We start from the raw sequence: 26,967 nt of genomic DNA, 5'->3' as shown, positions 1-26,967 counted from the left end.
GAAAGACAAGTCCAATTACCTTGTCTGAATCCGACCAGCTTAGTTCGACAAAGCTCAATTGCTATGTCCCGACCTACAGTATTGTCTTAATCCGACCAATACTATTCAGACGATATGTTGCACATGCATTGTTCGTCTGATCAATCCAACTAATACTCGACCTTGGACTGATCCAGCTTAGACTGCAGGACGGGGATGCTACACTTATCCTAAAGTATTTCTCTATGAATATCTTTAAATGTGCAAGAACTGATAGAGACATTTCATAAGGATATTCATCTTTGATTCAAACAACACATGTATTTCTTTGCGTCTGTCTATTTCTCTGATCACAACTTTGTCCCTGATTTCACCAAAGATTTGTTGTCCCCTAATAATTACTTGACCTAATATTTTTGTGATCACGTTCTATTAGATCTACTAACCAACATGGGACCCCTTATGCTAATAAAAAACGGTGTAAAAAAGCATGAGTCTGGTAGTTTTTGGCTTCTCTTGTATATATACAAGTTCTCAACTTCTGTTGTAAGTATATATATATATATTGTATCTTGTTATATAAATACATAGCTTTCATTCCCGCATGATCATGTCTTCTCACCATAAGCTTTATAGTCCACAATTTGTTTTGCACATACAATTGATTATGCCAACTTGGGACCATCATAGATCAGATAGAGTAGAAACATAGGCATGTGCTGTGTCTGGTTAGGTTTCTGAGGAGCTTGTCATAAAGCCTGTCAAAACTAATAGTTTCTCCTCCTATAAAATGAAACAAGGCAATGGTATTTTCCATCATTCATTTCTGTCATAACTATCATTCACAGAATCACATAGAGCTCTACATCAGAACTTACAAATCTGTTCTCTTTCTTTCTCCTTCTTACTTTTTGGATTAAATATTTTTTAGAAAATGATAATGAACACAAAGAAGCTAATCAAGATGGTCAAGAAATGGCAACAAAGAGCAGCCCTCCACAGGAAAAGGATCTCATTTCAGAGGTCGAGTTCTGGTGGTAGCAGCTCAACGTCATTAGATAAGGGTTGCTTTGTGGTTTATACGGCGGACAAAGCCCGCTTTACTTTTCCAATAAGTTACCTGAGCAACTCTGTTTTCCAAGTACTCTTGAAAATCTCTGAAGAAGAGTTCGGCCTCCCCACCGAAGGACCAATTACATTGCCATTCGATTCTGTTTTCTTGGAGTATCTTATCAAATTGGTCCAGCGACGAATGGATGAAGATACAGAAAAGGCTTTGTTAATGTCAATCTCTAGTGCTAGATGTTCTTGGCAATGCTCTTTGCAACTACAAGATCAAAGTAGTTGTCAACATTTGCTTGTATTTTAGAGTGTAGCAGTTTCTGTATTATATAGGCACAGAAATAAACATTATTATCTTCATCTCTTCTCATCAAAATCAACTTTTTTTTTTTTTTGGTTGAAAGTTACTTCTTTTTTTTTTACATAATTATATATATAAAATCGACCTGAATAATCAGAAATTCAGATCCGGTTACAAACCCGCTTTGAACAAAACACCAAAGTCAAAATATTACAACCTAGTTTGGTCCGCCAATTAAACCCGGCACATTCCGCTAAACCATTTTTCAAAATTCTTTGGAATCGGTTTCTGTTCTCAACCATTGACGATGATCGCGGGACGGTGAGGTTCTCCTCGTTGCCTCGGATACCGGGACTCCCCATGTCGCCTTCGGAGTAGCTGGATTCCGATGAACTCCACGAAGCTTATAACCGTCACTGTCTTTGAAGCACAAGAGGAGCAATAAGGGATTGTTCCAAATACTTACCACGATGCCTTGCAAATGCCACCAAAGCCGGGAATGTATGAAACGCCACACAGCGCCTGAAACGCAGCCCTAAGAAGCAAGCACTCGCTACTGCCGCCATCGAACCAACTACCTAAAAAAACGGGCTGAGAAGGAAACAACATCAAACTGCAATCTTCAGAACCTGCAAAGAAGAAAAGAACCGCCTGCGAGGTAGACGACACGATCGCGTCCTTCCTCACACTGGGATGACGGAATCTGAAGCAAGGTCTCCACATCACCAGCCAGACCCAAACTGACCCAGCCTGGATTAACCGGCGAATCCTAACTCCCGTACAGAGAACCCGTACGGGTCTTCCATGCGCTTCTGGTGAATACCTCGATGGAGGAGAAACGAGGATAAACCAAAAACAGGACCTGAACAAATCCGACCATAGAAGGTCAAGACAAATCACAAATTGATGAAATGGAGACATAGGTGCAAAGGAAGAGCAGCTTCAAAGTGAGCGGAGCACAGCCATAGACGACAGGACACCGGAAATCACCCTCAGCTACGCACGATAACCCCATAGAAGTGTAGTCACCACACGGCCATGGTCGCGCCGGCGACGAACAACAACCGCCTCCCCTGAGCGAGAGAAAAAACCCTTAACCGTTCGACAAGACCACAAGCCGACAGTGAAAGGTGACCTCCTCCCTCCTCTCCACAACGAAGAGCACTGTTCGAATCAACTGGGGGAGAGAGACCTCTGAACTTCCATACGCCTCCAGCTCGAGAACGCCGACGGGACCTACAAGTTAAAATCAAGATCCGCCTGAGCCAAGCCCTAAACGCCGACTTCGCCTTACCACAAACCCTCACCACCTCACAGGAACTCCAGATCGAAGTCAACCAACCACGGATCCAACCCCTCCGGAGAAGATTAGAGACCCCGCGGCAGAGCTCCTTCCAGAGCGCCTAGTATATCGACGGCTTGGAGAGAGAGGTGAAAACGGAGCAAAGCACAAAGAAGATGGTGAGAGAAGAGAGCCTCCGGCAGCCACGCGCCCGGCTGACAGCCGCCGGAGCAGATCGGAGAAGATGAAGATGGAGTCTTGCTGGAGTTAGAGAGAGGGAGGAGCTAACTTCCATCAAAATCAACTTCTATTGCAAAACAACTTTAATATCACGTGTGTTCATGCTTTGATATAAAGTTGTAAAGAAAATCTTCTAAGATACTTCACTAAGAAATACCTAACTATGAAAACTTTGGGTCTCAGAAATGGTGCAGCTGTTTATAGGAAAGATGCGTTCCTATGATATGAACTTAATCTGTACCCAAGAAATAAGAATTATTAAAAGAGTAGTTGAATTTTGGACGTTTAATCTGTGGACTTATCTACATGGTCATCATTTTCTTGTTTCTTTTTCACCGGTCATGTGCTGCGCACTAAAACATAGTTTAGTCCCTTTTCTATTTTTCGGATTTAGATTACTTTTTACTTAGCGCACATATAATCTATACAGAAGCATGAGTTTGGTCTTTATGGTTGCGCTAGCGGCTCTTGTCTCCAAGTAAGACATGTGGATGTGGTAACAAGAACATACAATTGTTTTTAGTATAGACTTTTGGTAAATATTTGGCTTTTTGGTAATGAGTAAAAAGCCAAATAAATTACCAAAAGTCAGGAGAATTTATTTGGCTTTTTACTCATTACCAAAATTCTGACAACACCATTGGTTTTGAAGCTTATCGGTTAAAAGCCAAATAAATTCTCCTGACTTTTAAGGAATTTAATATTAAATGACTAGAATTAACCATAACCACTGAAATTTTGCAGGTTTATGGTTTTAAATTCTCTGAGGACATCAACGGGCCTACAAGTTCTACATCTTTCATTCACTTGCACGTATATGCATCTAAAAATTTAATGACATGGTCATGTCTTTTCAGAAGATGTTTTAGTCCACAAGTTGATGATCATACAAGATTGATTACTAACTTGGGACCCTTTATGATCACATACAACAGAGACAGAAACATGTGTTATGTTTGGTTTGGTACCTCTGAGTTTTTCTAAACTCTAGCTTCTCTTTATATATATATATACAACAATCCTATGGGATTACTCATCAATATACATTGCATTCAAAAAGAGCTATACAGCAAGTTACAAATCTCTTGTGCTTTTTGATTAAAGCAAGTCATTTCCCTGAAAATAATGATCAACACAAAGAAGCTACTCAAGATGGCCAAGAAATGGCAACAAAGAGCAGCCCTCCACAGGAAAAGAATCTCATTCCAAAGATCAAGTACATCTACTAGCAGCTCAACCGCAGTAGAAAAGGGTTGCTTTGTTGTTTACACGGCGGATAAAGCACGCTTTGCTTTTCCGTTAAGTTACCTGAGCAACTCTATTTTCCAAGAGCTCTTTAAGATATCTGAAGAAGAGTTTGGCCTCCCATCAGGCGGACCAATCACCTTGCCTTTTGATTCGGTTTTCTTAGAGTATCTGATCAAATTGATCGAACTACGAATGGATGGAGATACAGAAAGAGCTCTGTTAATGTCAATCTCTAGTGCTAGATGTTCTTTACCATGCACTTTTGAACAACAAGAACAACTGTTTGTATTTTAGAGAGCTAGTGTGTAGCAATTTCTGCCTTTGTAAGAATTTAATTATCTTAGATTATAAAGATTATTTCAGAAATATAAACCATTCTTTTTCCCTTTCTTTTAGACTTCTGTCTCATCAAAATAAACTTTCATTGTAAACAAAAAAAAATGAACTGGTAACAAGGTTAGAGTTTTCAATCAATCGTCCTTATGCATCTCTCAGAAGTTTTCAATAAATGTATCTCTTTCTCTGATCATTGGTAACCACATTTGTTGTACCCTAATAACTATTTGGCCTACTTTTTTTTTTGACTCACAATTGATTTAGCTGATAGATCTACAAACTAACCTCAACCAATTATGCAAGTAAAGAAGCATGAATTTGGTATTTTTTACTTCTCTTGTATATACAACTTCTCAAAGAAAAAAGTTGTGTATAATATAAGGGCAACAACCTCTTGCATTTTTCATTAGTCTTGTACCAAATTCTTGTCATATTTGTTTATGTAGCTTTCATACCAACACCACATGATCATGTCTTCTAACTATATGAGTTGAATCGTCCTAAGGTTGGTTGGCAGATATAATTCGTTACGGGCCTAAAACCTTGTGATCAGAAAGTGTATTCAACAGGATAATGCGTTATGTCTGGTATTGCTGCAGATGAAAGAAATAGATATTTTGACCCCCAAAAAAAAAGAAATAGATATTCAGGAATCTTTTCTTTAATTTTTTTTTTGCTATCCGTGAAGGGTTGTTTCGTGATGTACAAGAATAAAATTAGCTTTATTTTTCCGCAAGTAGCTTGGCCATTCGATGATGTAGTCTTGGCGTATCACATTAAATTGGTATATCAATATAAATGATGAAGATACCGGAAAGGAAGGCTTTGCTAACATCAATAAAGACTGATCGATGCTTGACTTTGTGTTGGAAGAACCAAAAACGAACATAATAGTATTGTCGTTGCTTGTCTTTGTATCGTCTTTGCCAGAGATCACCAGACTTATGTAGTCGAACAATATTATATATTAGAGCGTCTATAGTGGCTGAAGAACCGTTGCAAACAAGACAATTAATTAAGCTTGTGTGCCATCGCTTCTTTCAATATTGATCACAAGAGAACGAGAGATCATCACTAGACATCAACACAAGGTTTAACCATCCTAGAACGAATTCATATACAAAACAACTTCTGTCAAAGAAACAATCTCATAATATTAATAAAGAACCCAATTACCCTGCAAAAGAAAACTTAACAAAAGAAAGAAGTAAAAAAGGGAAAAAACAACAGGCGCTGTATTTAGGAAATAACTAAAAGTCATAGAAGGTATAAACAGATATCATTAGCAATTTCTCTAAGGAAAAACATTTGAAGAGTAGACTGCAACCTCAGCCGAAAGATGGTGATCTAGTGATTAATAATCATGGGATTATCATTAAATATGGACGATTTTATTCATCATTGGTTGCAGTAAACCAACAAAAAGAGGGTTTGAAAACTCAAAAACAAAAACAAGTTAGAAAAGAGGTCAGATGGTAGTGCATGTCTATGAATCTACACTGTAGTTCAGATTTGCAGACGTAATGGTTATAATAATCATCCTCATTCGTCCTCTTTCCACACAAAGACATAAAAAGAAGATAAAAACACGAATTGTATTATTGAAAAAAGGATCAGAAGACATGGCAAATCACTCATACTGCAGAAGCAGATCAGACTGGGTGTCACAAAACAATTATGCCTTTTCATCATATCCACAGTACTAAATCATTAAAACAAGACACTATTTAGACATCTTTGAAAATATTAGAAAATCAGACGAAAATAGTCAATCACCATGTTGCAACCATCGCAATGGATGCAAATAAGACTGGGGCGACAATTCCTTATCATCACTTTCTCCTACACGTACAAAGGGCATCTACAACACCATAACTTAGCTAATAAGATTCCTAGACATAATAATAATCCAAGCAGGATAAACAGAGATTGCTGCAATGAAATTAGCTTATTCAAGCCATCTTTAGTTTTCTTTTTTTGGTGTATGTAAGAGATTCTTGAGGTTTTCCTTTTATATAAAAGCAGACGACTGATGAGGCTTTAGGGTTTCTCTCTCCCGCTTCGCTTTTCGTGGGCCTAGGCCTTCTAATCTACCGTATTCATAAAAAGCCCATTATTCGAGAACATTAAGGATAGAAAGATATACTAATTAATAAATCATAAGCTTATACGTTCGTGCTGTATCACTTGCTTTCGATTTAGCTCGGATAGAATCTATAAGCAACTTACCATAAACACGTCTAAATATATATTGTGGAAGGAGACTCTGAATCCATTGGGTGTTTGTGGCCGGCTTGTGTTCTTTTTACTCAAGTTAGGATACTTTGTATTTGTCATTCCATGTTCACTATCGATCTTTATAGAAAAAGACAAACAATGTCTTCGTTTTTATTGACCTCGTTTTTCTGATACGGTTCTTGATTTCTTGCTTCTTCTTTGTCCACTTGTCCTAAGTTGTAGGTTGATATATATGTATATTAATAGTTTTTGGTACATGTGATGTATAATAGTTTGCGTAATCAATTTGAACCCTAAGAAAAAGGAGAAACATACATCGCACGAATTTTCTTCCATGACGCAAAGCAAACGAACGGAGGAGGTCTTTCACCTTTACACTCGACATCCTTACGACAGTGACTCCCTTTATACCACCAACCCTCTCTCTTTTTTTATTTTTGCATCATCAAACCCAAAAATACATCATATCCTATTTTTGTTAATTTTTGAGTCCAGTTTGCTTTAATTTTATGTACTTATATCACTTATACCGAGATTATTTGTAGAGAAATATAAAAACTATTTCAAGCTTTATATGTGTTTATTTATGTCACAACAAGTTTTATATGTATTTTCACAAAAATTTGCTTTTCGCCACATGAAAATTGTAACATCTAATGGATTCATGATATGATTCATATATGCTTCAATAATATTCACAAACAAATAAATAAGTGGATCATATATAGTATGGATTCATTACTTCCTACCTACAGTTCACAACTTGTGCTGCTGTCAAAATCAAATTGAAAATCAGTTATATGTTCTCGTTAGAGAAGAACGTTTTAAGGTAACTCAAACACACTGTAACCTTTTGAAAACAATGTCACCTTATCTTTAAATGACCGATCAAGTTCGAGACAGTTGAGAACAACATGTACACATATAAGGATTGTGTTAAATCCATCAATTAGAATAACACTTCACACGACTAGCTCTTTCGATCTATATAATAACTCGTGACGTCATATAGTCAAGTGTACATTCTAAACTAATTTCCAAAGTTGATCTGAAGGAAAATTACAAATAAGCAAACCAAAACTAAGAATGTATAGAGTTAGACAGAGCTCGTTTTGGAGCTACATAAGTTGAACAAGTCTCTTTTCATAAGTTTTTTTTTTCAAAAGTACCTCCATTTGGAAATCGCAGATCTTTTATATTGTTTGAACAAGTCACTCTTTTCATAGCTTATGTTAATAAAATCACGGATCTAAATCACACCTGATATAAAAGACAATGCCTACTCGTACATCTTATTACCTTAACAATTGTCATAAATATGGCATTCAATAAAAGTCAAATCAGATACGTACCATTCTAGCAGATTGAAAACTGAATCGGACAGTAATGTCCATTGCAAACGTCATATATTAGAGACGATTTTTACTTCTTGCCTCTAACTATTAGATTTTAAGTTGATGATATAATAGTTTTCTTATCCCGCTATGTTCCTTTTCAAATATTTAGTTATATATCCGGTTTTATATAAATTTATTCACGCCAGAAAAAAATTATTTATATCACATAATTGTTTATGTTCCAGTTACATGATAATGAAGATATCTAAGCGACCAATTCAAAGTTAGAGTGAGAACTTTATTAAAAAGGGATTGAATGGATTCATAATATATGCAATTTTTGATAATATTGAATGAGTCAAGGAAAAAACTTTGTATATTCTACTATGTTCTGTACTTTTCAACACTGTTTTGGCTTTTTCAGTTTAAGATTTTCTGACCAAGTACTTCGTCGTTAGTCTCTCATCTTGGCTCCTTAAAAGAATAACTATGAATTTCTAAATATTTACCAATTTTTTTACTAATAAATATTTATCAATTGTTACTACAATATATATACTTTTACCACAAAATTATATACAAACTGGGGAAATGAAAAGGAATATCCATAGTGACATTCTGGCATATGCTTCAAGATAATCCTGATGTGGTTTCGCAATATCTTATTTTTAACATTACCCAAGCCGTAAAGCAATAAGACTAAATTGTGAATCGGATATATTTACTTAAAATATAAAAGTAAGCCTATGATGTTAACCCAAGTGAGTCTACTATGATGCTAACCCCTTTATTATTTTTATCTATTTATGTATTATATTATAGCTCTAGCGTGAAGAAATGAAACTACCAATAAATAAAATAAAATAAAATAAAATAAAATAACTAATGGGTCCAGTTATATGACGAGTGTGGTATATATTATACTGAGTTAATTTATATTTAATTATCCTAACGCGGTCCTACTCGTTTTTCTCTAAAATTATGTATTTAGATTCTTTGGTAACGGATATATTTATATTTTATTTCTGTTAACATGCTTAAATATATAAAATTCCATTTTCAATTCATGAACTAAACAATTCAATCAAGTGGTGATGGTTAAATAACTAAAGGGTTCTGATAGATTCAATAATTACGATTTTGTTACTAAAATAAAGAAAAAGTCTATATCTTTTATTAGACAGTAAGGAATCTTTTATTTAGTGAATTACATAAGTATGAAACCCTAATACAATATGGGATAAGAAATACAAAGACATAAGAGTATGAGCCTTCGAATATGGGTTTCCACCAGACATTGGTTTATAACACTCCTCCTTGGAAGACCATCTCCGAAGTGGTTTGTAATACGCTTTAGATGTTGCATTATTAAAACATTATCAGGAAAACCCAATGTGATAAAACCATGGTGAAGGAAAAATAGTACAACACGTATTACTCCCCCTGTTGAGTACATCTCTGGATGTCAGTAACACCTTAGTAATTAAATCCACCAAATCCTCACTTGAGTGAACTTGGACGGACAAACAACCTATCTCACCAAAATAATTTACCCTTCTTCGGGTAGGTTAGTATCAAATGGACTCAAGTCTTTAGTTCTTTGTAGGTAACAAAAATATGTATAATCCCGTTCTAGTGCATTTGGGTCGATCATGAGCTATATCTAGCTAATAGATTATGGCAAATTATTTATCTAGCCTTGTATGGCTCGCCAAATCCGTCAAAACTTTATGGCACTTAGACATGGCATTTCGGGACCAAAGATCTCCTCATTTTCTTCATTAAGGCCGAAATTATATTTTCTAAACTGAGGAACCTTATAATTATGGGACTTGTCAATTCGTAAGCTTAGTCCATATCAAACTTCTTGAGCACGTTATCTATGTATGTCATTTGATGCATACGGGTTTTCTTTTCAAGGTGCTCAATGTATAATCCAATATATAGTCTTGTTTTCCCAAAACCTTTCATGTTGAATTTGAATTCTTTCTTGGTGTATTCTATCTTTGGAAAATTTCTCCAGAGGTTCCTAGGATATTCAAGTCGTTCACATAAAGATATTCAATATTGTTCTCGAGAACTTGATGTGTTCGATAGTTCGATACCCTCTGGAACTTTCACGTAAATTTCGTTATCCAGTGGACCGTATAGATATGTATTTTATATGCCAGACTTATAAGGAATCAGAATGTCGTTGCATCCACCACATAGGAGTATGTCTCCTTTATAATTGATTTCAGGTCTTTGTGAGAACCTTATGCAATTTCGCCATTTTTATTATGTTTTCTTACCAAAGACTTACTTATGTCCAACTAGTTTGACTACATCTCTTCTCTTAAGAGATTCCATTTACCACGTCTTATAGCATTATCAATTTGCTTAATCAATTTCTCTGAGTAATTTCTCTGAGTGCACTCTATGATAGACGTTGGTTTCATGATCCTCGCTTTTGTCAAGCGCTTTTGTATTCAAATATTATATCATCATCGACGTCGATATTATTTTACCGGTTCCATTTATAATCCAGACATGACATAATGCATTTAGATATTATTATTTTCAGGTATCTGATCTTTATTCATGGTCATGTCTAAGGTTTCCTTTGGAAAACCTTAATTTCGGATCTGCCATTTTAATTTTATGCTCTTCTCATTTTCGAGTAATACATGTATGGAACCGTCTTATCTTAACTAAGTCCGATATCAATTTTATTAGAGCATAACCCGCTGGTATATTTCAGCTTGGGTCATCAAACATGTCTGGCAATTGACTTGTTTAAGTTCTGAGAATGATTCATTCTTTGGACTCTTATTCTATATTCATATTTGAGGATCATTATTCATTCTCGAAATCGTTTACCAGCTTATTATTTATCTCCCTGGTGTTGGATATACGGATTTATCTAATCCATGGCTTAGCCTTAATCATATCTCTCGTGACCTTATGTATTCTTAAGGAGATTTATATCCAACGTATACACTTAATTCAATTTCAGATCCCATCTTATAACTTTGTGGTGGAGCAACTTATTTAAGTTCTCTATATGGGAACATTAATTCTTGACCCTTTATCAAATTCATGGGAGAGTCTCTATTTGTTCTTTGGCATTATGCGAACAAATTTTGCTGCAACTATAAGGATTCATAAATCCACCGGTATCACCAATTACTCTTGCAAACTTATTGCAAATTTTGACAAGGATATGTACAACCATATGTCGTCATATATGATGGATGATCAGTCCAACCGTGGGTGATCAAGCCCACAAAATTGCTTGCTTATTTTCGAAATATCATGGTGAATACTCATATTATCAATTCCCTTATTCAAAGGGGCATCATATCTTAAACCATTCAATATAATGTTGCATACTTAACCGGAATGGCATGACCGGTTTGTCAATCATTAATCTCCATATAATCTTTCTGTTGTGCAATTTCGTTTTCAGATTTGATTTTGGCCGAGTTCTATTTGGGCTATTGTTGTCGTGAATGCTTAACTTATATAGGGATTTTGGGATTCTCTGATTCTTCTCCTCGAGATAATAACACTTAATGTTCATTTATCTCATATTGAATCCCAAACTTAGGTAATTTAATATCAAATTTTGTTTCCTTAGAAAATAATTTTGAAAACATCATGCATTAAATAAATCAAAGTGTGCAACAAATAGCCAGAAATAAATTAAGTCTGATTAGATTAATAGGGATTTAAATTCGGCCAAGATAGATTATTCAAAGACTTTGGCCAAGGAATTTTTGGCCAAGGGGATTCGGCCAAGATGATTATACCAAAATGCTTTGGCCAAAAGATTCTATTAGTTTCACTAGATTTCATATTTGGCTAATAGAAATTTCAATTTGGCCAAGCTTTTGCCTTCGGTCAAGGTTTTTTAAAGGTTGGCCAAGAGAATTTAGACTTTGCATTTGATGAAGATTTAAGCTAGGCCAAGCTTCTACATTTGGCCAATGCTTTAAAGATCATGTGATTGTTCATTAGGCCAAACATAAGTTTCGGCCAGGCCAAATCCGAATGATTCTAGGATTCTTATAGATTTCGGCCAAGGAGTAATTTTATGATCAGATTTTAAGTTTTAAACAAGTGATCATGTCTTAAAATTTGGCTAAGATTTCATTTGGCCAAGGCTTTGAGAAACGATCCTACAAATGTTCATATGAACATGTATAGTCTTGGCCAAGCCAAATCCAAACAGTTTTAGGATTTGGTTATGTGTTTCGGATTTGCTAGATTTTTCAGCATATGATTCAAGGTTTAAAAAAACACATATAGGCCATGCAATGTAATCGAATCAATTTTAGCATATGATGAAGTTTTGATCCTACGGCCAAGCTTTTAATCATGCGGATATGATTTCATTCAATCTCTATGTTTTAAACAAGCAATGCATCATTTTCAATCAAGTAATCAGCTAGCAAATCAGATTTGGATCATGTGAGCATGTGACTGAGCAAATTAAATCTAGGTTCCATGCTGCATGCATTCGGATTTTATCTTTAACAATCAATCCAGATTTTAATTTCTTAGCATGCGAGCTAGGCGATCAAACAAGTCAGATTTTGGGTTTGAAGCATGCAAATCAGATTTGGTTAAGACATACGATTCAAATTTTAAACATATCATGTGATCAAGCAACCAAATCAGATTTCAATCAATAGCATGTGATCAAGGCAATTTCTATTTCTAATAGGATTTAATCATGTGATTTCAATTTCCTAGGTCTAATCGATTTTTAATCAATTAGCATATGAATAATTTCAATCTAATCATGAAATTTTATCCCTAAGTTTCATATGATCAAATTCTGGAGTTCTAATTTAAATTTATTAAGTTTTAAATTTTCAGGAAATTCCAATAAACATGCGATCAAATTTTAGGTTAAATTTTAAATCCTAATTCTAATAGGATTTAGACACAAGAACATGTAATTATTCTTAGTCTAATTATGCAACCTCAAACATGTATTTATGCATGAAAAATATCAAGTTATACAAGTATAAAATCGGCCAAGACAAAAAAAAAATCCTAAGAACTTTGTAACAACCTTGTAACAACCTTCCTATTTTTTTTTAAGGGTTCTAAGTTTTAGCATGCAATTTCAGTTTTAATGTTTATGTTTCGATTTCTAACATTAAAACATGTAATTTCTATTAGATATAAGATCAAACAATTAGGTTTTATCAATCCTATCATGTGATTAACAAAATCAGATTTTAAACCTAAACATGCGATTTAATTTTCTATGTCTAGCATGCGATTTTGATTTTAATGTTTAGCATATGATTTGCAAACCTAAAACATGCAATTTCTATTAACAAACAGATCATACAATCAAGTTTTAATAATCCTAGCATGTGATTAGGTGGTCAAACAAATCAAATTTCAATTAAGCATGTGATTTGCAATTTTATGCCTAGCATGCAGTTTCTAATTTTAAAAACATGCAATCAGATTTTCTTAAACAAACAATCAGATTTTAAAGCTTTAAACAGCATGTTAAAACAAGTTTTAGAAAGTTTTCATCAAGGGGGTTTTAATTTTAAAGCTATGTGATTTTTAGGTTTAAGCAAATTAGGTTTTAGATGTTTAGGAATCGGTTTTTCAAGCATACCAAGTATGCGATCTGATTATTGACATAATCAGATCTGAAACTATAGTTTTAGGTATATGATTCAAAGTTTAGAATTATTAGAATCATATTAGATAGTATAGGTTTATACAATTTTTGGTTTTAAGCATGACCTTCGATTTTCATGTCATGCGATTTTAGGTTTAGATTAGTTCTTAGGTTTAAAACTCATGACCATGTTTTACTAAGTTTTAAACATATACTATATGATTTATAAGGATATAAATCGAATTATTTATTCATAGTTGGTTAGGTTTTGATTTCTATGATCACATATTAAGGTATATGCGATCGGTTCTCTCTCTTGTATGGTTCGAGTTTAATTACATTAAACTCGAACTCTAAGTAGTTTTAAAATTTGAGATAGTTTACCTATTAACTCCTTTTGATCTGAATGGAAAAGAGAGTTTGATCGCACGGGCAGCAACTCCTCTCGGCTTGAACTCCTTGTTGATATTAGAGTTTAATTCCCTCGGCTCATGAAACAACACGAGGAGCATTAGATAACATGAACGCCAACAAGATAACATGAATCAACTAAGGTATGATAAACTTATCTTGCACATGAGTTGAGTTCGGCTATAAAATCCTTGTTGGAATCGGATCTGGTTTCCAAATCAAATTGGCGCGCACTGTATCTGTGCGTGAGGGCGCGTCGGTGGTCAGATCAACAAGCGGTTTAAACTGACGGATTCGTCTCGGCGAGGGCTTCGATTTGATATCATGATCGTTTTCTGGGTCCTCACGGTTTGAGAGAACTGCCTCTTTGAAGTTCCGAGGCAGATTCCTTTGCGTTTAGGGTTTGATGATTTTCGGCTGAGTTGAAGAATATTTCGTGGGGGCTTAGGGCTAGAAGCTATCATGCTGATAACGTGTTATGAAAATAAGGGGAAAGTCTATATCTTTATTAGATAATAAGGAGCTCTTTATATAGAAAATTACATAAGTATGAAACCCTAATACAATATGGGCTAGGAAATACAAAGACATAAGAATATGAACATTTGAATATGGGCTTCCACCAGACCATATAACAAATTTCAATCATTTTGTTATTCATAATCATTTTCAGTAGAAAATACAATCTTATATATTAAAATAGAAGTCATTACTTTTTTTTTGTGTGATTTTTTTTAATTTGAACCATCACTTATAAATCTTATTAAATGTATTTTATTAAGATTAATAATATATAAAATCTTTAAAATACTTTAATCATAATATCTTTTGATATCTTTTCATTTTAAATATAAATATATTTATTTTAAAATTCTAACAAATCTGTTTTAAAAGATTTTTACAAGATCTTCATTTTTGAAATTATATTTAAATATTTTCACTAATTTTGAAATTAGTTTGAAATATTATTATACATTAATAAATTCAGTAATCGTTTATAAAATGAAAAATAAAAAAAATCTGTAATATTTTATATATTATATAATCATAATCAATCATATTAAAAGAAAATTATTATATTGAGCTAAATATAATAATAAAAATTTAAATTTATAAATTTTACATATTTTATTTTCGTAAGTATAAAATATTTATGTTCAAAAATAAAATTTAATATGTTGGTAAGATGAGTTAACATTAGTAAACTATATAATACATGTATAAAAATTAACATGTATTTCTTTAAAGCTTATAATATAAAATCTTTGTAACTACTTTAATCATAATATATTTTCATTTTAAATATAATATATGTTTATATATTATATTTTAAAAATTCTAATAAATCTGTGTAAAAATAGTTTAACAATAATTTAATGTATTTTAAGTTATCGTTTATAAAATGAAAAATAAATAAATCATATCCTATTTTATCTACTTTATAGTCATGAACATATTAAAATACAATTATTATACTTAAATAAATATGATAAAAGTATAATCAATTCATAAATTTATAAATTTTATTTTCATAAATATAAATTATTTATTTAAAAAATATAATATGATGATAGAACGGCTTAAAATTAGCAAACCATATAATACATGTCTAAAAATTAACATATCTTAGACTTTTGTATATACAATAATATATTATCTAAAATAAATAAGCATACAAAATATTAGTAAAAAGAAATACAGCTTTGAAACACGGGTCAGAATTTAGCATAAATTAAATACAAAATCATTTTCAAATATGTTTTCTCATGAATATATTAATTTTCTTAATAACTAAATGCAAATACAATAAGATAAATATATAATAAAAAGTGAAAATACATACGGTTTTACACAATTGATTAATTATAACATGTATATTATAAAATTATTGTATTTGAAATAGTTATATAAACATTTAAGTATATGATTAACGTTAAAAATATATACCACTAAAATTTAAAAACAAAAATTTATGTATAGAAAAGTGAAAACAAACATCCGCGCGGTTGCGTGGTTCAAAATCTAGTTTCTATTTTATAAACGTTGTAATTTTTTAATTATGAAAATATTCAGACGATATATTCGTGATGTATTTATTAACTGTTCATCACATTCAGGATGGAAAAACATAAACACATAGTTAAATCATAATTCAATTTCCACAAAACAATTACATATATATATTTTTTTTTCTGAATGTGACATCAAATCAACAATTAGCGACTATGATTCTTCATAATCCAAGTTCTTTTTAGTTTATGGATCTCCCGAGTATGGATAATTATAAATCTCCATTATTCTTTCGTGGAGGATGACTTGACATCTCATACTCAATTGATTATGGGATAACAAGTATGTTAAAATACTGTAGGGATGCATTATCCAACATTATATAATAACGCTCATTTCGGCATCTCTTTAAAAATCTTTCCAGCCCCATAGGATATAGTCATATACTTTACTATATATATTATATTGGTATTCTATCTATGTTTTATAGTCTATCTTTTTGTCATGTCTCGTATTGATGACTGAAATAAATTCATCTTACCACCAACTAACATCGTAAAGATGTTGCATTCTTGGTCAAATGCAGGTCTATTTGTTGAATGGGTATGGCGTAAAATCAATGCCGAGTAATTGTGTTTATTAGTTGATGTTTTCAGTTTATTGGACAGAAATAAACTAGTAGAAGAACAATAACCTGGATCCATACTAGTCGAAGTCGTTGATTATTCTCCCACCATTCGTTATTCGACAACATGTGTATTCATTTGCTTTGAATACTGCTACTGGGATTGAGTTGGTGAAGGAAGCTAAGAAGAATTTAAATGTATGATATGAAAACTTCATAAAGTCACAAAGTTTTTGTTTCCCCAAATCAAGCCGTGTTTAAGTCTAAGAGATACACTAGGTTAAAACCCGCGCAATTGCGCAGAATGAATGTTATATATAAAAATATTTTTTTATATATTATTATTATTTATTTGTATTCGTTTACGTATTATATATATAATCAAATTAGACTAAACACATAAATCAAAACAATACATCTTATTTATTTACTATAGTTTTTTAGTAAATAAATCAAAACAATCATTTTATTTATTTTATATGGTATATAATTAAATTTCAATGACATGGACATATATATAGTATATTTTAATATGAATATTTATTATTGAGAATTCATACTCATGTGATAAACACAAAATTTTTAATGTGCGATTTTTTGAATGCAAAATTCAAAATTTAAATATTTATGTTTCAATATTTTTCAATACAAATTTAGAAATTATCATATTTAAGTATTTTTCTATGTTATATAGTTTAATTTTAAACTATATTAATATATAATATGAATATCTATTAAATGAAACTTCGTATTCATATGATTTATGATCATTTGTATTTTGTTATTTCCAAAAAAAGTTAAACCACTGATCACAAAATTTTAGTGTAAGACATTTAACATTTTTAGTAATTTATAATCGTTTTAAAAATTCAAAATATAACATATAAGAAAAAATATAATTTTTTATTATATGGTTAATGTGTTTGTTTAATATATTTTAATAATATAAAATTAAACAAAAAAAACTAAGATACAAAAATTATTATCAAATATTTATTATTCATAATCATTAATTGTCATATATACGTTAACCATATTAGACAATTCCGTAGTTTTTATTTAAAAAAAGTATGAAAATATTCTTTTGTACACTATTTATCAAATTAATAGTTAGTTTAATAAAACATATAATATAAGTTAAGATGGATCAACTTATTTCTCTAAGAATTCTGAATTTCATTCTCATGGTATCACGTGGCTACAAAACAATGTTGTAATATTTCTCAATTAATATATAAGGGATTGCATTCAAATTTCATAGTTTTTATTCTTTGACTTGTTTTTTATATGAGTAATAAGTATTTTGTCCACACGTGCAGATATAATAACTTTACAAATATTTATAAATAGATATATTATCAATTTAAATGCCATTAAAATAAATATTGTTCATATGTTCAAAATAATAATAATAATAAATCAAAACAAAAAATTCTCTATATATACAAATTTTTATCATAAAATAAATACTTTTAGTACGTACAATTTTTTTTTAAATACTCATACGTTTAAAATATTTAGTAATAAATTAAATATCAAATTCTTTAGATATTACTAATATGATCAAATTATCTTCTATTACGTAAAATAAACTTGAAAATGCTCATAAAGTTATATATAAATATATAAAGAAATAGGGATTTATATTTACTTTAATTTTTTTAAAAAAAATTATGGTGTAAAATATTTTGTTGGATAATACAATATAAACTATTTTTAGGATCTAGTTTCAGATTTGGAAGAGGCATTTTCAGGATCTAGTTTCGGACTGTGGCTTATCGGATCTATTAGCAATACGAGCACTTTTCACTTGGTGGAACAAACAGGAGGGTGATCCAATAGGTAAAAAACTGGATCGTGCTTTGGTTAATAGAGATTGGGTCATGTGTTTTCCTCATTCTCAAGTTCATTTCGAAGCAGGGGGTATCTCGGATCATGCAAGATGTTATGTTCGTATTGCTGATCGGCCTGCTGGTAATAGGAAACCTTTTCGATTTTTCAATTACCTTGCAGATCATAACCAGTTTACTCCAACATTGCAAAGGATCTGGGACTTACGCCCTCCACTGTTCCACTCTCGTATGTCCCTTCATTTGTTTCACATGAAGCTTAAACTTCTAAAGTCTGATCTCCGTGCTTTAAACCGAACACAGTATAGAGACATAAGTACTAAGACCCGTGAAGCTAGTGTTATGCGACAGGCAGAATGAGGCGTTGGTGCATCCTTCTGATGAGTCATTTAGGATTGCAGATGGGGTGTTGGATATATGGAACCACTTAACAACAATTGAGGAGATGTTTTATAAGCAAAAGTCTTGTGTTAAGTGGTTGGAAGTAGAGGACATGAATACACCTTTCTTCCATCAAGAGGTTCAGTCTAGAAATGCCAGGAATGCAATCAAGTCTCTTCTCTCGAGTTCCAGGGAAGTCCTCACAAATGCATCAGCTATTAAAAAAGAGACGGTTGACCATTTCCAGCGCTTCTTGCAGACACAGCCAGATACATCATCGGTCTCCTTGGAAGAAGTGCAAGAGCTCTTGAGTTATCGCTGCTCAGATAGTAAAGCTTTGGATCTGGTCTCCCCTATCACAGCCACTGAAATCATAGGCACTCTTCAGGCACTACCTAACGGCAAGGTCTCTGGTCCGAATGGTTTCACTAAGGAGTTCTTTGTAGCAGCTTGGCCCGTTTTTAGAGCAGATTTTTTCATAGCAGTACAGTCTTTCTTCCTCTTTGGATTTATGCCAGTTGTGGTTAATGTCACTATCCTCTCCCTGATTCCTAAAACATAATCAGCTCAAACGATGAGAATTATCGTCCCATAGCATGCTGCAACTTGCTGTACAAAGTCATATCTAAGGTTCTAGCCCACCGTCTCAAAACAATTCTCCCTGAAGCTATTGAAGCAAACCAGTCTGCTTTCATTAAGGATCGGCTTCTCCTTGAAAATGTTATTCTAGCATCTGAACTTGTTAATGGATACCACAAATATACTATCTCCAGCAAAAGCACGATCAAGTTTGACATCTCAAAGGCCTTTGATACAGTCAAGTTGTCCTTCATTGTTCTGGTGTTGCAAGCAATGGGTTTACCTCAACAATTCATTCATTGGATTCGTGTATGCATTTCCACTGCATCCTTCTCTGTCTCAGTCAATGGCGAACTTGAGAGGTTCTTCACTAGTGAGGCATACGTCAAGTTGCTCTCTCTCGCCATATCTCTATGTGATACCAAAACCGTAATTTTTTTGTCAACTTACCAAAACCGTATATATTTAACTTTTATAGAAAAGAAACAGTAAAATATAGCAATTATATAAGATTGAAATTAATTAATAACATATATTAACTTCTTGATATATTATTAATATCTTTATAACCACAGAAATGTCTATAAATTGTGTGTGTATTTTTCGCAACTAATTTCTTAACATATCCCCTATATATTAATTGAGAAGCATTTGAAAAATTAGAACCTTAATTTTGTATTAATTAAAAAAATCTCAAATCCTAGGTGGCACTCTATGCCTTCTAAATTTCATTTCAAAGAATTCTAAAGCATCTAATATAAAATATAGTTTAATCTAATGGTGTCACATTATTCCATAATTATATAACACTAGAGAACATTATATTAACCTAAAATATAGGAAGTGTGTATTCTTTCCTTAAATAAAAGCTACAGAATTACCTAATATGATTTACATATATATGGCAATTAATGATTATGAATAATATAGATTTGATAACAATTTTTGCATCCTTCTTCATTTTTGTTTAAATTTATATTATTAAAAAAAATTAAACAATCACATTAGCCATATAATAAAAAAATTAGATTTTTTCTTATATGTTATATTTTGAATTTTTAAAAATGACTTTAAATTACAAAAATGAGAAAACCTTATATGTTATATATATTTTTTTAAACGACTTTAAAATACACAAATGATGACACCTTATATGTTATATTTTTCTTATATGTTAGAATTTTCTTATATGTTATATTTTGAATTTTTTTAAAACGACTTTAAATTACAAAAATGTAAGTTTTCCTTAAGTATACGACTAAAAACATTAAAATGACATGCATCAATTCGATGGTTGATTTGAAATCTTTCAAAACTATATGGAAGATAAAAGTCAAAATAATTTAACTGTGGAAACAATACTGTTCACTTTTTTCAAGAATGTGTTCGATGGAAAAAGTAAGGTTTTTATGTCATAATTTGGTTAATGTCTACTAGAGAACATTATATTAACCTAAAATATAAGAAGTGTGTATTCTTTCCTTAAATAAAAACTACAGAATTACCTAATATGATTTACATATATATGACAATTAATGATTATGAATAATAAAGATTTGATAAGAATTTTTGCATCCTTCTTCATTTTTGTTTAAATTTATATTATTAAAGAAAATAAACAATCACATCAACCATATAATAAAAAAATTAGATTTTTTCTTATATATTATATTTTGAATTTTTTAAAATGACTTTAAATTACAAAAATGAGGAAACCTTATATGCTATATTTTTTTTTTAAAACGACTTTAAAATACAAAAATGAGGACACCTTATATGTTATATTTTTCTTATATGTTAGATTTTTTCTTATATGTTATATTTTGAATTTTTTAAAACGACTTTAAATTACAAAAATGTAAGTTTTCCTTAAGTATACGACTAAAAACATTAAAATGACATGTAACAGTTCGATGGTTGATTTGAAAGCTTTCAAAATCATATGTAAGATAAAAGTCAAAATAATTCAACTGTGAAAACAATACTGTTCACTTTTTCAAGAATGTGTTCGAGAGAAAAAATAAGATTTTTATGTCATAATTTGTTTAATGTCCACTAGAGAACATTATATTAACCTAAAATATAAGAAATGTGTATTCTTTCCATAAATAAAAGCTACGAAATTACCTAATATGATTTACATATATAAGGCAATTAATGATTATGAATAATAAAGATTTGATAACAATTTTTGCATCCTTCTTCATTTTGTTTCATTTTATAGTATTAAAAAAATAAACAATCACATTAACCATATAATAAAAAAATAAATTTTTTCTTATATGTTATATTTTTAATTTTTTAAAATGATTTTAAATTACAAAAATGAGGAAACCTTATATGCTATATATATTTTTTTAAACGACTTTAAAATACAAAAATGAGGACACCTTATATGTTATATTTTTCTTATATGTTATATTTTTTCTTATATGTTATATTTTGAATTTTTTAAAACGAATTTAAATTACAAAAATGTAAGTTTTCCTTAAGTATACGACTAAAAACATTAAAATGACATGTATCAATTTGATGGTTGATTTGAAAGCTTTCAAAACCATATGGAATATAAAAGTCAAAATAATTCAACTGTGAAAACAATACTGTTCACTTTTTTCAAGAATGTGTTCGATGGAAAAAATAAATTTTTTATGTCATAATTTGTTTAATGTCCAATCTGATCAACCCATGATGTATTAATTATAGTTTTATTCCATTATTTTAATAAAAATTGATCCGATCCATCAGAAAGAAATTATATAATAACAACAAAAAATATTTTATATATATAAATAAAATGATCAAATATATAAAAGAAACTATCGATAATATTTACAAATAAACTCACCCTGCGCAAGGCGCATGTCTTATCCTAGTAATAGCTTATTTCCGCAAATAAGACTCAAAAATTATGAAACTCTTTTGTAGACCGAATTCAAAAGGTCTTACAAAGTTATAATGTATACTTTGTATAATATATGTTTTGCATATATCAAATTGGGTTAAGATTAGAACGATAAATATTAAATTAAACCGGATTAAACCATCTTAGCTATAAACAGGTCTACATAAGTGATATAGATGGTTTCATTGTCCAAATGTGAAATAGTCAGAATACCAACTTTTTTGTAAAACAAAACAAAGGCTTTTTGTGTCAAATAAATTTTAACCGGTTTGTATATACGTTTACGTGAGATAGCTATTGTTATGTGATAAACAAATATTCTCCTTCTAAAATAAATACTATAAATGAGAATATATCCTTTCAATCAACGTTTCTTTTAATAATTAACCAAATGATAGTTGTTAGTTTAATTAATAGGGTAAAAATATTGTTTCGAAATAATAGCTCTAGATTAAGTAGGGGTTATTGGTTGTTGTATTTTAATGGATTTGAAAATCCGAACTAAATAGTGTTATTGGTTCTATGATTTTCAAATCTGTATTAAAATCATGTGTTATTGGTTTAATGATTCATAAATTCTGTATCAAATCAAGTGTTATTCAATCGTACAGATTTACTAATATATTTGATTTTATAATGAATTTGAATGGATTTGTTTGGATTTTTTAGTTAAAAATACAAAGACTCAAATCCGAGGGAAAACTTTCAGATTTGCATATTTTACTTGGATTTATAAATACTATATGGATTTCTAAATCAATCAAAATATATAAACCAATAACACCTATCTAACTGGTGACCAAAGTATGAAAATGAATAATGCATTCTTTATTATTTCTTTTTTATTTTACCATTTATAAGGAATGATTTTTTCTTTTCATTCTTTTTATTCTAAAAGAATATAGAACAAATTTGTTCCTCCACAAAATAGATGAGGAATCATTTTCCTTTTCATTCCTATAATTTTATTCCTCTGCATTTTTTCCTATTCATTCCTAATATTTTTTTAATAGTCACCAGTTAGACCCTAAATATTAGTGGCATTCAATGGTAATTATCTAGGAAGGCTAGGGTTAATACTAAATGTACTTCAACTTTAATAGTTTAGATGGTTAACTATATTTTAACAAATCTAATCATTTATTAAGAGTAGCATAGATTTTAGGTGTTATAAATTTAACCGCAGGAGCTCACAGACAAAAAAAAAAATTCACAAATAATATATATATACATATATCTGAATATAAATAAATAAAAAAAAAATATGTACAGATTCAGTAACTTAAAGATCTTTGAAAATAAAATATAATTATAAACATATAGTTTTTTTAAAGTATTATAACATATAGTTATACCTTCATTGTTAACAAATAGTTATACTGCCTAACTAAATATACAACTAGATCATACTACCAGTCGTATGTATTTGATTAAAAAACATATAAGTTACTAATAATCCAAAAGATCGTTAGAAATAAGTGACGTCATAAGTCATAAACAGTACCATCATTGACCGATAACTGTATGATTTGGTTCTCAAATCGGTAAGCTCCTCTAATGCACAAAAATACGTCTAATTTTGATTTATGAGAACTGAAACTCTTGAAAAAGGATAAATCCAAGATTATTGTGGTAAAAGCTGTGTTGCTAATAGCCGTATAAAAAAATGCGTTGCTAGTGTGATAATTTGTACCAATTCGAAACCCATATTCCGAACCTTAAAAAAGAAAAAAAAAACACAAATCTATATCAATCCCATATGTTAAAATATCTGATGGATCATATAGGATGATATATCTAAATATAACATCCGTCTCTTTTTTCTTTCGGACGATGAGCCACCAACAGTATTCTATAACTCATCTTTGTATAATCTTAAATTCGAATAAAATCTGAATAGAAAAATCCATTAGTGTTATAAAAGTAATGGAAAAATCTATCTTTATTCATAACATAAAGGTTCGTTATATAAGAGATTACACAATCATAGATAAATGAAAAGATTACAAATCATAATGTCTTAGTTATGAGTCATCTACAATATGGTTCATAACACTCCCCCTTGGATGCCATAACCATTTACAGCTTGTAATGTACTTTAATGTTGCCTCATTAAAACCTTACCAGGAAAACCCAATTGGGACAAAACTATGGTGAAGAAAAAAGAGTACAACACACATTACTCCCCCTGATTTGGACATTACTGAAGGTCCCTTGGACCTCTCCAATTTTCTGCAATCTGTGGGTGATGAAGATCTTGGGCAGAATTTGCTTCGTCCTCGAACATGATAGTTGGTTCTTCTTTATCATCAGCCATGCCACAATCTGATCGAACATATTGAGTCATCGACCTCAAATACACACACACGAAATCTTGGATGATGTTGTTGTGATATGCGTGTACCACCAAGTGTAAAACATAACCTGTCTGAAAACAAATCAACAAAACCAAATAACCCCTCTTTGGGATGGTTAATATAAAATAAACCAAAATCAAAGGCTTCTTCATCGTCCTTCTTATGGACCAATCAGATCAGTGTCTAAAACAAGACTTCTGCATCGTCCATCTCACGACTAAATGAACTTTTTTATCGTCCACCTTTGGACTGAATGGATCAGTGTCCAAAACAAGTGATCTCACGCCCATGTACTAGATAATGGGTGAGACTGGTCCATATTAAATCTCTTGAGTACCCTTTTCTGTATATACTATTTGATGCACAAGGATTTCATTGTTAATGTACTCAAGCTGTAATCTCAAACAAAACTTTGTTTTCCAAGATCTTTCATCTCAAACTCTTTCTTGAGATATTCAACTGTTTGGAAAATTATACCCAGAGGTTCCTAAGATATTCAGATGATATACTTTGACGATTATCAATATTGTTCTCGAGAACTTGCTGTACTTTCAGCTCAATACCCTATAGTACTTTCATTATCCAGTGGACCATATAAATATGCAGTCACTACATCAACTTGCTGCAAGTCTAATTTTCTCTCTTATATAGCAAGACTTATGAGAAATCTAAAAGTAGTTGCATCCACCACATGGGAGTATATCTCCTCATAATCTATTACTGGTCTTTGTGAGAATCCTTATGCAACATCAGCTTTATATCTCACGATTTCTATTTCTCACAAGACCCATTTATATCCACTGGTTTTAACATCATATGGCGTCTTAACCATATGGCCAAATACGCATTTCTTCTTTAAACTATTTAACCCCACGTTTCCATTCAATCCAATATGTTCTACGAGTGTGCACTCTTATATTTACGTGGGTTCATGATCCTCGCTTATATTCATAAATTCAAGTGCTACCTTGTATGCAAATAAATCATCTTATGTCGACATTCCTTATTTGTTCCATTATGTTCCAGACATGATATAATCGATTGAGATTCATTATTATCAGGACCTTTAATACTTTGCAGCTTGGCGTCCCAAGCTACATTGTTTGGTACCTGTACCTTAGAGCCGGCCGGCCTTATCTCCATGTCTGGGATGGTTTCCTTAGTAACCTCGGATTTGAATTTTGATTATCATTCTCTGCACTTTTATTTTGTTTCCGAGGATTCTTATCTTTTGGAACCTATTTGGTCTACCACGTTTCATACGTTGTCTAGACTCTGTAGAAACTTGACTGTGTCTCTTCTTGGACATCAAATTCGTTGGTGCTTTACAAGCTGGTTTATATATGACTTAGTAATTTTTTTTTCGGGTCAGCAAATGTGTCTGGCATTTGATTAGCTAGCTTTGTAAATGTATAATCTTTGGACGTCTATTTCACATTCTTTAATCCGAGGATCTTGCCAAGACATTGATGTTTGATTCCATTCTATTTCATTTACCAGCTTTATTTTTTTTTCCTCCTGGTCTTAAAATAATCTGTGTACCTGGCCTCAAATATAATCACCCATAGTTGGCTCAAAGTACTTTATTATTGTGGGAGAATCATATTCAACATATAACCTCATCCTCCTTTTGAGGTCCCATTTTAGTTCTCTGTGGTGGAGCGATTAGTACATAGACAACACATCCAAATGTCTTATGATGGGGTATGTCTGGCTCTTGACCCGTTAATATTTGTGATAGGGGATATCTATGCGCACTAAATAGTCTGATGCGTATTAACTTACGTGCATGTAAATTTCGTGTGGCCCAAGCTGTGAATGGGAGTTTTGACCTCATAAGTTATGGTCTATCAATCAGCTATTTGCGTTTTAGAAGATTTCGGCCAAGCTGTTCTTGGTATGGACATGTATCACAGAATTGTCCACACTTACCCCCATGGACATACCATAATCATTTAAACGCTTGGGACATGTATTCACCAGTATTATCTAGACATACAGTCTTTATTTATGAAAAAGGGGCTCGTAGCCGTTTTACTGGTGATGGCCTAATGAGTTTCCCTTGTGTACACGCTACACACATGAGATTCTTTGGGATAACTCTTCTTATCTTTTAATGTGTGCCCTTTGAATATCAATTTTCGCATCATGTTTGGACCAGGATGGCCAATCCGGTCGTGCCATAAAGTGT

At 31.5% G+C, this 26,967-nt stretch overlaps 2 protein-coding genes and 3 non-coding genes across 5 annotated transcripts; 2 read left to right on the top strand and 3 right to left on the bottom strand.

The window, feature by feature from the left end:
* Positions 1-913: 913 nt before the first annotated feature.
* On the top strand, positions 914-1,401 carry LOC106400961 (auxin-responsive protein SAUR64-like). The gene has a single exon (XM_048758920.1). It carries the CDS (start codon positions 914-916, stop codon positions 1,346-1,348), a length of 435 nt encoding a protein of 144 aa, XP_048614877.1. The 3' UTR covers positions 1,349-1,401.
* A 1,677-nt stretch (positions 1,402-3,078) lies between these two features.
* Positions 3,079-4,498, top strand: LOC106399651 (auxin-responsive protein SAUR67). Its single transcript, XM_048758921.1, has one exon. It carries the CDS (start codon positions 3,990-3,992, stop codon positions 4,404-4,406), a length of 417 nt encoding a protein of 138 aa, XP_048614878.1. The 5' UTR covers positions 3,079-3,989; the 3' UTR covers positions 4,407-4,498.
* A 1,271-nt stretch (positions 4,499-5,769) lies between these two features.
* LOC125588182 lies at positions 5,770-5,858 on the bottom strand. The gene has a single exon (XR_007324576.1). It is a non-coding gene; the product is annotated as a small nucleolar RNA Z196/R39/R59 family (small nucleolar RNA).
* Positions 5,859-6,058: 200 nt separating this feature from the next.
* Positions 6,059-6,144, bottom strand: LOC125588214. The gene has a single exon (XR_007324603.1). It is a non-coding gene; the product is annotated as a small nucleolar RNA snoR4a (small nucleolar RNA).
* A 55-nt stretch (positions 6,145-6,199) lies between these two features.
* LOC125588211 lies at positions 6,200-6,288 on the bottom strand. The gene has a single exon (XR_007324601.1). It is a non-coding gene; the product is annotated as a small nucleolar RNA U31b (small nucleolar RNA).
* Positions 6,289-26,967: the final 20,679 nt, after the last annotated feature.

The sequence above is a fragment of the Brassica napus genome, chromosome C5 (assembly GCF_020379485.1).
Source record: "Brassica napus cultivar Da-Ae chromosome C5, Da-Ae, whole genome shotgun sequence".
In the NCBI taxonomy this organism is placed as follows: domain Eukaryota; kingdom Viridiplantae; phylum Streptophyta; class Magnoliopsida; order Brassicales; family Brassicaceae; genus Brassica; species Brassica napus.
Note: the sequence above shows the minus strand (reverse complement) of the source record. Positions and strands in the feature narration are given on the sequence as shown.

Bases quoted from the DNA above. Each gene is read 5' to 3' on its own strand.
- LOC106399651 (XM_048758921.1), top strand. From the start codon at position 3,990: ATGATCAACACAAAGAAGCTACTCAAGATGGCCAAGAAATGGCAACAA.
- LOC106400961 (XM_048758920.1), top strand. From the start codon at position 914: ATGATAATGAACACAAAGAAGCTAATCAAGATGGTCAAGAAATGGCAA.